The following is a 13,670-nucleotide window of genomic DNA, read 5'->3' as shown; positions in this document are numbered from 1 at the left end:
CTTGAAAGACAGTTTTCAGGCTGAAGAAGTAATTCATGAATCTATCGCTATTATCCTTTAATTGAAAATCGGTCCGGCATTTTTTTTTTACTTTAAGTAGGTGAGGTGATTGCAGGCTGGGGAGGAAGGAAGGAGCCCTCGGGGGTGTCAATTGGGTATGAGGGACAGTTGGCTCCCTAGATTCCTCCCTTCATATATTTTCAAAAGTGCTTTTTTATATTTCATGATAAAAATATGTTCCGTTTCTGGTATTACCTTTGAAACACAACAAAATTATCTCTCCTCCTTACATTCTCGTGAATTTATTCTCCTACCTATTGTTGATGTTGAATAAATTTAAGAAGGTGTGTGATTGTTTAAGATTAAGTAGGAACCGTGCTGCATGTATGTCCTAACTGGTATTACTCAAGGATTATTCCTCAAGACACACCAAGATTATTACTCAAGTATGGTAAAAAAAAATGATTTTATATAAATACTTTATTTATAAATACCATCAATTTACACATCGTTTATGCTCACCTTTTTAGGATATCTTTATTCTTATCTAGGTGACAAAATTATTCCACGGAAAGGATATCAAATTGTAGAAACTTCAATTGGATCAACAGAGGTACATTCATCACTTATTATTGAAAGAGTTTCTATTATGGATTTTGGAGCCTATACATGTCTTGCTGTGAATAAAAAGGGGAAAGCAGAAACTACAATTCGACTACATGGTGAGTTAAACACTTTCTATGCAAATAAAAGACGGTGGGGATGTTTATTACAGTCCAAATATTTCTAGAAATATCATTTTCATTTCCCTAAGAATTGTTGAAAAAGTTCTGTTTCCAAACTTCTCTAAATCAGAAACTGACCGGAAGTATCCCATTCAAAGTAGGTAAGAAATATTAAGGCTCATTTAGACTCTTATAGTATGGTGAAGTGAGCTATTAGTCCATTCTCTAAAATACGGAGTGAACTTACCTTCAATGAATGATTTTATTAAGTGACTAAACCAGTACAGAGTATTTGAGATGGCCAGTACAGCACATAGAGTATATCACAAATACAGCTACAAAATAAAATCTACTAAATAACACAAAGGGAGAAAAAAATTACACAATAACCAGTCTCTTTGTTTTATTTAAGTATGCTAGAACGGCATATTGAGCCTCTTTGATAAACCGAATAATATTGATATTAAAAATATCAGAGTAAGAAAACTCTTATAATCTAAATTGTATTTCGGCTCTTTCATTAAAAAAAAAATTACCCTCAAAAAGATAAGCATATAAAGTCTCTTCATCACCGCAATCACGAGTGGAACAATCACTTTTATTAACTCTACATAAAAATGAATTTAATTTACAGTGACCAGTAACAATTTGTGTTAGCTTATAATTAGGGAAGGTTTTCCAACTTGAAGACGGTCATTATGATAAGTAGAAAACCTGGAGGGTCCAGGGCTTAACAACTTGGAAAAATATTTCATACCATTTCATGCATAGGTTTATGCGTAAAGTTATCCGAATTTTATTTAAAGTATTAGAGGAGCAAAGAAAATCACCGATACATAATTTGCTTGCTAGTCAGTATGATATGTATGTTCATTTAAATTATGGCTATTTAAAGTATTCAAAACTTTGGCTTTGGAAATCTTGGAAAGCTTTGGAAATCAAAACTATAGAAATTCTTTGGACATATACTAAAATTTTTACAATATTTTTTTATTCAGCGTTGACAACCATACAGGTATTGTATATAAAATGGTGGATTCAATAGCAGCTTTACGTAACTTTCGTAGGGCAAATGGTGTGAACTTACCTTGTCTCTGACACGCTTTATGAAGTAATTTCACAGCTACAAGAGTTCTAGGTAATTTACTACCCTAGACAAAAACAAAAATGTGGGGTGGCCATAGCCTAATGCTATTATATCAAGGAGATAAATGTAAAGCGTGCGAATGTCAAAGTTTGTAGAGAAGCAAAGAAAAATGTAGATGTCGTAGACGGACCTTTGGTATGGTTAATGGAGTGGGCTGCTAGGTATGCGCGTCAAAGAGGGGAAGATGAAGTCATCATAAATAACGCTGACACATATGAAAGATAAATGGGACTGAAAAATCCCTAGGTAGATGCCGTGGTTAAAGCAAAGTGGTTCTCAAGCTTCCTCATATGTTGATGCGGGTAGGGTTGATGACCTTATTGTCAAGGAAAGTAAGAAAATAGGTATAAATAACAGTGGTACAAAAGACACACATTAAACAGCAACCAATATTAATATAGGCTACTATTTCTTATTCTGGCGAAGATTTTCCCCTAATTTCACCTTAATATCCAACTCTGTCAATCTTACTTCATAGCTATGTTGTAAAATACCTATTAATTACACTATAAGAAAATCTCCGGGTTAGGGGAGTTGTAGTTCTTTCATATCCACTGAAGTGGCCTAAACATTTTGTAAAGGTATCATTTTCATTTCGTTATTCTTTTCTTCGCTCTATATTCCTTGCAGTACTATAATTTAGAAGTTTGATTAATTTATTTATCCTAATAACATTTGAGGGTGTTACCCCTATTGCCAATCAAATCTGATAATTTTTTTTGGTACAATTATTGTTTGAAAATATATCTCCCTGAATATATTGTTATTAATGTTTTTACAATGAAAGATTGAATCAAATTAAAAAACTTGCAATAGAGAAGCGCTACTCTAACTAAAACTATTAACTGGGTATCATAAGCGTTGCCACGTTCAACAGTATAAACAAATAAGCAAAAAAAGTTAAATTCGGAAAATTAAACACTTTTCATCCTTAAAAGCCCAAATATTACAAACCCAACTACTACAAAGTTTGGAGGCCACGCAAAAAAAATTTGGTTAAACAAGAGCAGAAAATTAAAAACAAATATTTCAAACCCGAATTTGGTGCACTTTTTCCACGGCATGCAGACAATTTATCTTTAAACTAAAAGATGAAAAGACAGGGCAGCCATGTAATGTTTTAAATCTAATTCAAGGACCTTTACTACACCATATTTTTGAATATGAACAGTGTGGAACCACGCAACAACCACGCATGACTTGAAGGTCAGGACATGCTGACGAGTTGTCAAGTCCTAACAAGTTGTATTTTTGTTCTTAGTCTTAAAATATTTCATTTCTTCCGGTTGTCAGATATTTGTTGGCAAATATGATTGTTTTTTGTTGTTTTTTTAATTCTTTTTCTCTTTTAGTCTCTGGTGAATCTTGTAATAAAGTTTTGCATATAATATTTTCTCATGATTTCATATCTATATAACATTTTTTTATTGCTTAAAGACGTTTACGACACCGTATCCTTCATTATGAGCTTAAAGATCACAGAAAATGGGTATCAGGACGTTTTAATCGGTTAGTATGTCATAACGAGTTTCATTTTCATTTTTGAATATTTCCATTTTCCAGGTAGCAAAAGTAATTTTTTTTTAATAAATTTGAAGATAAAAGCGTTGATCTGATCGTTTTATTTTAATTCTGTATTCTTTCGTGACTCTTGCAATAAATTCTGGCCTTCATGAAATATTTCTTATGGCTTGTTTTATAACTATTTAGGAACATTTTAAGATCTTGGACTATTTTGGACTAACACTTTTCATCCAATAAGTCGAATAGTATGACAAGACCTCGCCTTCCTCTCCTTCCAAGGAACAAAAAGCTACGCCATTAGCTGAATAAAACAAGAGTCACCGTAATGGCTTATGAAAACTACTACAGATAGAATTAATAAAATCATTGAATAATGCTTATTAATTTATATATTGCCATCAGAGATCAATATGTTTGGAAAATATCTGCCCAACTAGACCATGGATCAAATATTGATTACAACATCTAAACTTGGACCTGTTCAGACTAACTAATAAAAGTGCTAAAAAAAGAAATTTGGATCGGTTTGGTCAGTCAGTTAAATTTTGTTCAAACTTAAAGGTATAAAATAAACTATACTACCAACAGCGTCCCCTAAAAGAACACATAGCGGGGTGATTAGGTGCACTTAGCTATTTAATTAATTATTAGTTAACGACGTAACCAACCACATAATAATCATACAAAATATTAATAATTAAACAAAAAATAGAAGATATCCAGTCTCTCCTTATCTCAATCTAAAAAAAACCGTGAACTGACATCTAATAGATACCACTTTTGTTTTATTTCATATATTAAGGTTGAGAATTGAGATTCATATATTAGGGCATATGAAAACCTGGGAATGATTAAAAGTAATGGTAAAATTCTAGTTAATTGACTTCTTGCTATCTCGGAAAGGGTTTAGGTTAGGAAAATAAAACTTTCAGGGATGGGCTTACAGGCTAAAGTATGTTCTGGGAAGGTATTTTAAAGTACCCACCTCCACTCCTTCTCCCTCGAGAGGGCCCTAAAATTTGCATACATGACAGGTCTATTACCTATTGAAATTTTGACAAAACAACATTTTACCTTAATTTTCAATTACTAGTTGCTTTTTCTCTGCCTTTAGTTCTGAACATCCAATTCCTGTTATTTGAGTAGAATTTTGAGCCATATCAATGTTCTTTTTCAAAATTTAGGAAATGTATTTGCATATCTTTAAAACCTTATAAAATGGAAATGAGCAAAGTTATGAAGCTGAAAACAATTTTGTTGTGCTTCAATTAAGCAGAAGATCTATTTTGCAACCGTTTCACTTTTATAACACACACATATTTCTAAAGGTCATCAAAGGTCAGGTCCCTCTAGAGGGAGAAGGAGTGGAGGTAGTTGCTTCAAAATACCTTCCCGGGACATACTTTAGTCTGTTGATTCATCCCTGAAAGTTTCATTTTCCTAACCTAAACCCTTTCTGAGATAGCAAGAAGTCAATTAACTAGAATTTTACCAAAGTAATTTCAGCAGATTCTTATCTTTCAGAGATACCTGCAACGCCGTCTCTTCAAGAAGATCCCTTTCACGAGAAAAAAGACCATGGGATCTTTAAGAAATCACGCGACAGTATAGTTCATAGTGAATATGGTAGCAGTCACCAAGATAAGAACAGTGAATACACAACAAAAATTTCTTTCTCTAGCAAACTGAAATTGCAGACTAGCAATATGTCAAACACATTTACATCAAGTGGACCTAATGTTAGTCTAAGTCATCGTCTTTATTGGTTGTATACCTTTTGTTTAATTATTTATTTATATTATACTTGACTTGTCAGTACATTATTTTTATGAATAATATTGAAATATATAGAATAGCTAAGGCTCAGGGTGTTTTTTCACAGTTATAAAAGCTTTGGAAGAATAGGGAGATGAGTCTGCAAACCAAGATTAGAATATTGGAAGCAACAGTGATGACACAGGTCAAATATGGCTCTGAAGCATGGACGCTCCGAAAAGCGGACGAAAATTTACTAGATGTTTTCACAGAAATTGCCTGCGGATTGTTCTAGGCATCCGGCTGACTGACCGTAGTTCAAACAGTAGGTTGCACGAAAATGTGGTTCAATCCCGCTTTCTATGGCTATAATGAAAAAAAGGTTGAGATGGCAAGGCCACGTTCTGCGGACGAAGGACGGCAGATTGACAAAGATTGTCCTTTTTAGACAACCGTCTGGGGCTACACGGAAAGCAGGTCGTCCTCGTCTGGAGTGGGAGGATGTCATAAATAAAGATTGAAAGGAAACGGGAACTTCCTGGGAAGGTGTAAAGAGGGAGGCCTTGAATAGATTAGGTTGGAGGGGAGCGTGCGTAGCTGTGTTGGCCTCAGGCGGCTTGGTGCTGCAGTGAGTGTTAGTAATAGCAATAGTGGTAGTAGTAGTATTTAAATATATAGAACGTATACTGAGACTGAATTTTTCCCAGTGGGCTATTGTTCCGCGAAAAGATAGTTATCAAACAGTTCGTGGTAACGAACTGTAGTAAGGAGCGACCCAGCTCAATAGTAAACGAAACTCTAAAAAACGGAATTTTGATGCTAAAAGATACATCAAAAGAATCGGATTTTCATGCTGATTTTAAATATTTAAGTTTCATCAAATTTAGTCTTTGTCATCGAAAGTTACGAGCCTGATAAAATTTGCCTTATTTTGGAAAATAGGGGGAAACACCCCCTAAAAGTCATAGAGTCTTAACAAAAATAACACTATTACATTCAGCGTATCAGAGAACCCCATTCCAAAAATTTAATGCCCCTACATGGAATTTCGTATTTTTTTTTGCCAGAAGACAGATCACGGGTGCGTGTTTATTTGTTTTTTGTTTTTGTTTTTTCCACGGGTCATCGTATCGACCAATTGGTCCTAGAATGTCGCAAGAGGGCTCATTCTAACGGAAATGAAAAGTTCTAGTGCTCTTTTTAAGTGACATAAAAAAATTGGAGGGCACCTAGGCCCCCTCCCACGCTCATTTTTTCCCCAAAGTCAACCGATCAAAATTGTGAGATAGCCATTTTGTTCAGAATAGTCGAAAATCATAATAACTATGTCATTGGGGATGACTTACTCCCCCACATTCCCCGGAGGAGGGGTGGCAAGTTACAAACTTTGACCAGTGTTTACACACAGTAATGGTTATTGGGAAGTGTATAGACGTTTTCAGGGGGATTTTTTGGTTTGGAGGGGGAGGGGTTGAGGAAAGGGGGCTTTGTGAGAGGCTCTTTCCTTGGATAAATATGTCATGGTGGAAGAGAAATTCAATGAAAAGGACGCAGGAATTTCTAGCATTACTATAAAAAAAAAATGAAAAAATAAACATGAAAAAGTTTTTTCAATTGAAAGTAAGGAGTAGCATTAAAACTTAAAACGAACAGAGATTATTACGCACGGACAGTTCAAAATAGGGATGAAACCTTTTTATTGACAGTGAGTAGATATAAAATTATTTAACTGGATATTTCGAACACATTTACAGTGTTCATCATCAGCAGTAAAACTGCAGCAAACTAAGCAGTTTTTAGTTTTACTGCTGATGATGAACACTGTATATGTGTTCGAAATATTCAGTTAAATAATTTTATATCTATTCACTGTCAATAAAAAGGTTTCATCCCTATTTTGAACTGTTTTACTTTCGTCATGGAAAGGCAGTGTGGTCTTCGAAGTTATCTATTATTACGTATATGAGGGGTTCTTCTCCTCCTAAATACCTCGTTCTTTATGCTTAAGTATTTTTAGTAATTTCAACTATTTATTCTATGGCCTTTCTGACTCAGGGGTCATTCTTAAAGAATTGGGCAAAAATTAAGCTTTAGAGAAAAGAGCGAGGTATTAACCAGGGGACAAACCCCCTCATATACATAATAAATATTTAAGAATGTAAAAGTTTGTTACGTAAGTTAATTCTCAAGTTACATATATTTTTTACTAATAAAAACTTTCGTTAGAAATTAAAAGTTCTAGTTGCCTTTTTAAGTAACCGAAAAATTGGAGGGCAGCTAGGCCTCCTTCCCCACCCCTTATTTCTCAAAATCGTCTGATCAAAACTAAGAGAAAGCCATTTAACCAAAAAAAAGAATTAATATGCAAAGATCATTTTAATAATTTAGGTACGGAGAGCCAAAATCAAACATGCGACATTAAAACTTAAAACGAACAGAAATTACTCCGTGTATGAAAGAGGCTGTTCCCTTCTCAACGCCCCGCTCTTTACGCTAAATTTTTTTACTGTTTAATAAAGTAGAATTGAGAGAAAGAGTCAAACTTTAGCGTAAGGAGCGGGGTGTTGAGAAGGGAACAGCCCCTTTCATACACGGAGTAATTTCTGTTCGTTTTAAGTTTTAATGTCGCTCCCTACTTTCAGTTAAAAAAACTACTTTTTTTTATTTAAGTTAATAATAAGGATCAAAACCTCCAGTTGAGGGTTTTAGACCATGATAAGTCAATAGGCAATCTTAGAATTTAGATTCCCCGAGATTTTGTCCCTCATTATGCAAACATTGATATTTTACCAATTGATATTTATATATTTTATAAACATTGATATAGGGTTAAATCATGAATGAATGGATAAATGAAGCCAAAGTGAAAAAAAAATTAAAACGAATGTTCACATGCAACATAAAGAGTAACAGATGCGTCCATAGATGAATAGACGAATCAAGAAACAGAAAATAAAATTAATAATGAAGTTGAACTTGAGTGTGGCCACCGTCACTGTCCACTTCCATAAACCCCTGTCAAGGCCAAACATCATTCGTGTTTTATTGGAAACGAAATGTATCTCAAACAGTTTATTTTTATTTATCAAAATATTAATAATAAAAGAGGAAATCACGGTAATAATCTAGATTACAGGGGAAAAAGATATTCAGTTTGATTTTACTATTTAAAAGTATTTTTTTCGGTCAAAAGTTTTCCTTTTGATTCTATTTCATTTCTAACATATGTAGAAAATTGATGCCTTAATAAAATGAACATTATTAATTTATGAAATTAAGCAATCTGTTTTGTTTTTTGACGCATTATTTTGAATTAACGAGTCAATAAATGATTTATCAGCTGACTTTTCATACATTTGAAAGGAAAGTGTCTAAAGAGAGACAGTCTGAAAAAAAAAACTAAACCTACGTGGCCTGACCAACGTGAAGTGTTACGGCAACCTTTGTCCGACTTCGCCGAATAAAGTGTTGCGAGAGCAACACTTTGGTTTTGTTTCTTTGCTATCCGTTGAACGCTGAAGTTTTCAGCCTATCGAAGCTTTTTAAATGTTATTTTCAAAGAAGAACGCAATCAGTAATCACATGATCAAAGGCTATTCCTCAGCGTTGAAAAAACAACAATAACAAAAGAATATCGAAAGAAAGGGCTAAATTAACTTTGCAGCCAGTTGAACTTTATCTTTTTCAGTTGTAGACATCGTTACGGATCAAGACTTTGAACGATATCTTATATAATCTAGTTGGTATTATAAAACTATCCGTAACTTTTCAGGATAAAAATACCATAGATGACACTCTATTAATTACTACGAAACTGCCTCGTTGTTTTACGTTATCGTTTGTACCCGTTACGTAAACACTTAATTCTAGGTTACAGTGAGTATGGGTAGGCTACACCAACTAGCAAAAGTTACAAACCCCTCTTGGCTAAAGATGATTGTAACCTAACAGACGATTATTACTTACAATTCCCCTATATGTCTTACCACTGGAACCAACTCGGTCTTATCATCAAATACACTGGAAACAAATAATAGGTACACTAAATAGCAAAATTTGCAAACCTCTCACTGCCGACGATGATTATGAGCTAACAGCTGACCTTTCCTTACAAGTCCCCTACATGTCTCACAATTGGTATCGGCCTATTTTTGGTTTCAGTGTGTACCCTACTACTGAAGTTGTCAACCTCTTGAAACTTTCAAACTAATATACCTCATGAAGGAATTTTTGTATCAAAAAATGGATGACATATACTTTGATCAGCTCATCAAGAGTTATCGATTGCCGTTGAAAAAAAAATTCCATCTGTCTTAGTTCAAAAGTTGATTTTTTTTGCCGTAGGCCAACTTTCTAACGTCACCACTTAGAAAGGAGCAAAGGATAAGCCCTAATTTCTTTAGCAATGACAGGAATTTTAAAGTTTAAGAGGTACATCTGATAACATTTCTCTACCTCAATCCCAAGCCCGAAAAAACAAATGATAAACCCAGCAAAAATCACGGCAGCACTTTCGGACCCGTGGGAAAATGCCGCTTTTTTGCTTCTGAAAATTTATCGGGCCGGGTAACTACCGCATATATTTAACACTTATAGGTTTTAGTCCATCTTCAATTTGAAAGTGGTGCCTGCCTGCTTGCCTGCTAGAACGGAACTATCCACTCGGAAGCAGAAACATGGTTTGATGAAACGAAAGCTTGGCTGCACAACTTCAGATACTCCTCTCTGACATAGGCTACACAACTCCACTTCACTTCGAACACTATAGGTTCTGGCTCGTGGACAAGCAAAAACCATCCTTTTTGGCCCCAGGCAAGAGTTCTTTGGAGCTTTCCAAAATGTAATGCCATATTCATCAATCCGGCCTGAGGTCCACACTTTCCGTAAAAACCGCACAGGTTAGACCCTTACCAGTTTCCAGGAATAAGCCGACATTGGTGGCATAGGAAAAAAAACAGGACAAAACCAAAGTGCTGCTCTCGCAACAAAATTACTACGTGTCCAACTATGGCATGTATGTGAATTCCTGGAAGTCTCAGATATTTTTTAGTTCTCAGTTTTGTAATTATAGAAAAGAAATTATGTCCCCAGGCAGTGCTGTCACTTACTTGAAGTACTTTTACTTGAAGTACTACTTAAGTAATATTTTCCATTACTTGTGCTTGTACTTAAGTAAAAACTCCAGGGTGTACTTATTACTTGATACTTAAGTAAGATTACAAAATACTTATTAATTACGATACTGTTAATGTATATGTTTTTCAAATACTTTACCTTTGACACGAGAATTTCGTCTGTGTGTGTGCTTTAGCAATGTACAAGAAAACATAACCTTTAGATTTAGAGTAAACTCAGATATAGCTCCATGCCCTATTTTTGGATGTGATATAAGGTATTTGTTTTTGACGAAAAAAATTATAGTATGATTAAAACTTGATTTTAAGTAATAATTTTTAATTTAAAACTTGACATAAGTTTAATTTTGTTTAAAAGTTATATAATAAAAAAAATTGAAATCATTTCACAGTAGACTGGTCGACAGTGAACTAAAATCCCTTGATTTGTGCTAAATGTTGCATACTGTAGTCCATTTAGGCTTATATTTCTGACATTAGTGTTTAAGTTTTGTCATCTCGTCAACTGAACCAGATTTCTACCATTTCATCATCTTCAGGACCATATTATTGGTAAGACTTCTGAAGCTATGAATCTTTGCCCATCTAAATGTTGTCTGCAATAAACAAGTCTAGGGAATTCTACCTGGATCCAATGCAGTGGTATTTTGTCAAATTCAATCCAGCAAATTCACGTATTCAGACGAATCTGAATTCAGATTTATCACTCCATTCATAATTTATAGGCCCTACTAAATTAAAGAAAAACTCAAATTTCTTAAAACTTGAAACCCTCTCCCAAATCTTATCAGCAGTTCTCACCCTATACTTGAATACACAGACGGACGGACAGATTTTGCAACGTCTTAGGCCGCCATGTTGGCTCATGGGATCAAAAAAAGGAAAAGAATAGCATATCATCATTTAGGCATCATCACCTGTTTTGATAGTGGAAAATATCCATCAAGATTGGTTTTTGAGATCTGTCTGTTTGTCCACCCGTCTGTGCAATCAAGTATAGCGAGAGAACCGTCAGTCAGATTTGTATTAAAATTGAACTATTTGGATTCAAATTGAGCTCAATTATGGCGAGGGGGATTTAAGTGTTAATTTAAGATTTAAGAGTTTTTCATTTGATTCAGTATAACTTGCCAACGGAGAGATGAATTTCGATGAAAATTGAATAAAGATGCCAAAGAGTATGATATGTATTGAGTTTTGGGATGGAGACCCAAGCTGAATTTGAGCAAGGGGGAGGGGGTTTTAAGTGCTAAAAAAGTTAAATTTTTTGTTTGACTTAGTTTAACTTGCGAATGAAGTAATGGATCTCAATGAAAGTCAAGCTAAAGATGCCAAAACCATATGACACGTAATGTTTGGAGATGAAGGCCCTTGCTTAATTAGGGAGAGGGGGCTTTAAGCGCGAAAAAAAAGTTGAGTTTTTCATTTAATTCAGTTTAACTTGCAAGTGGAGTGATGGATCTCAATGAAGATTGAACCAAAGATGCCGAAGACTATGACAGGCATCAAGTTTTGAAATGAAAACCCTAGCTAAAATAAAACGAGGGGGGTGGGTTTTAAGTGTTGAAGAAAGTCAAGCTTTTTGTTTAATTTAGTATAACTTGCGAATGGAGCAACGGATCCAAATTAAAGCTAGACCAAAGATGACTAGGATCAAGGCTCATATCAAGCTCTGATATCACAAACCTTATCTCAAAAAAGGCGAGGCGGAGGGGGTTTAAAGTTTTAAGAAAGTCGAGTTTTCCTTCAGTATAGTAGGGCCTATAACTACTTCCACCCGTGGCTTGCCCAAAGCCCGGAAATAACCCTTTTCCAAAATAAGCCATACTGAAGCCAACCTTCAATCAAATATTCCATCCCCAGAGAAAAATTACTTTCTATGGCACTTGATATTTACCAAGTGACATATAGTGATCGCAAATTCTGTCGGTCTGTCGGTCCTGGTTTTGCTAGTTTTGGCACTTCCAGACAAGCTAAGACGATGAAATTTGGCAGGCGTATCAGACACTACATCAGATTAAATTTGAAATAGTTTTTTCCCCATTTTGACCATCTGGGGGGGGGACGGTTAATTCGGAAAAATTAGAAAAATGAGGTATTTTTAAGTTACGAACGGGTGATCAGATCTTAATTAAATTTGATATTTAGAAGGATATCATGTCTCAGAGCTCTTATTCTTAATACCAACCAGATCAGGTGACATTGGGGGAGTTGGAGTGGGAAACCTAAAATCTTAGAAAATGCTTAGAGTGGAGGGATCGGGGTAAAACTTAGTGGGAAAAATAAGCACAAGTCCTTGATACGTGATTGACATAACCCGAACGAACTCGCTCTCTTTTGGAGAGTTTTGGGGAGGGTTAGTTATGAAAAATTAGAAAAAATGAGGTATTTTAACTTACGAAGGAGTGATCGCATCTTGAATTTCATCGGATGAAATTTCATATTTAGAAGGATCTCGTAAATCAGATCTCATGTTTTAACACCCGACCTGATCCAGTGTCATTGGGAGATTTGGGGAGGGGACTGGAAATCTTGGAAAACGCTTAGAGTGGAGAGATCAGGATTAAACTTGATAGGAAGAATAAGCACAAGTCCTAGATACGTGACTGACATAACCAAAACGGATTCGCTCTCTTTGGGGGAGTTGGAGGGGGTGTCAGTTCGGGAAAATCACAAAAATAAAGGTATTTTTAACTTAAGAATAGCTCTCTTTGGGGGAGTTGGAGGGGGTGTCAGTTCGGGAAAATCACAAAAATAAAGGTATTTTTAACTTATAGCGGGTGACCGTTCGTGAGGTATTTTTGAATTTGATATTTAGAAAGAACTCATTTCTCAGAGATGTTATTTTAAACAGAGACCAGTTCTGGTGACATTGGGAGAGAGTTGGAGGGGGAAACCGGAAATCTTGGAAAATGCTTAGAGTGGAGAGATTGGGATGAAACTTGGTGGGTAGAATAAGCAAATGTCGTAGATACGTGATTGACGAAACCGCACTGGATCCACTCACTTTGGGGGGAGGGGGTTGGGAGGGTCCAGTGCTTTGGCCAGTTCGATACGTCTGGACGTGCTAGGACGATGAAAATTGGTAGGCGTGTCAGGGACCTGCACAAATTGACTTGATAAGGTTGTTTTACGTGATTCAACCGTCTGGGAGGGGGCTGAAGGCAGAGGAAAATTACAAAAATGAGATATTTTTAACTTGCGAGTGGTTGATCGGATGTTGATGAATTTTGGTTTTTAAAAAGACCCTGTGTCTTAGAGCTTATTTTTTAAATCCCCAGCGGCATTAAGCCTCTGAACTTTCTTTTAAATTAATCTATTGATTCTTATAATTTTGCTAGAGCTCATGCCAGAGCTCTACAGATGATTTTACAGTTTGTAATG

General features: G+C 35.3%; 1 protein-coding gene across 5 annotated transcripts in view; it reads left to right on the top strand.

Moving 5' to 3' along the window:
• LOC136026899 (protein amalgam-like) overlaps positions 1-5,258 on the top strand; it is a 214,682-nt gene extending 209,424 nt beyond the window's left edge. For 4 of the 5 annotated variants that reach the window (XM_065703718.1, XM_065703721.1, XM_065703719.1 and 1 more), the window contains 2 exons: positions 552-722; positions 4,906-5,258. In XM_065703718.1, coding sequence (XP_065559790.1) covers positions 552-722; positions 4,906-5,204 — 470 coding nt within the window. In that variant the 3' untranslated portion in view covers positions 5,205-5,258. The remainder of the gene's footprint in view (positions 1-551; positions 723-4,905) is intronic. The other variant, XM_065703722.1, reaches the window with a different exon arrangement.
• Positions 5,259-13,670: the final 8,412 nt, after the last annotated feature.

Source organism: Artemia franciscana, chromosome 5, assembly GCF_032884065.1.
Source record: "Artemia franciscana chromosome 5, ASM3288406v1, whole genome shotgun sequence".
NCBI classification, from domain to species: Eukaryota; Metazoa; Arthropoda; class Branchiopoda; order Anostraca; family Artemiidae; genus Artemia; species Artemia franciscana.
This window is presented reverse-complemented; position numbering and strand designations above follow the sequence as displayed.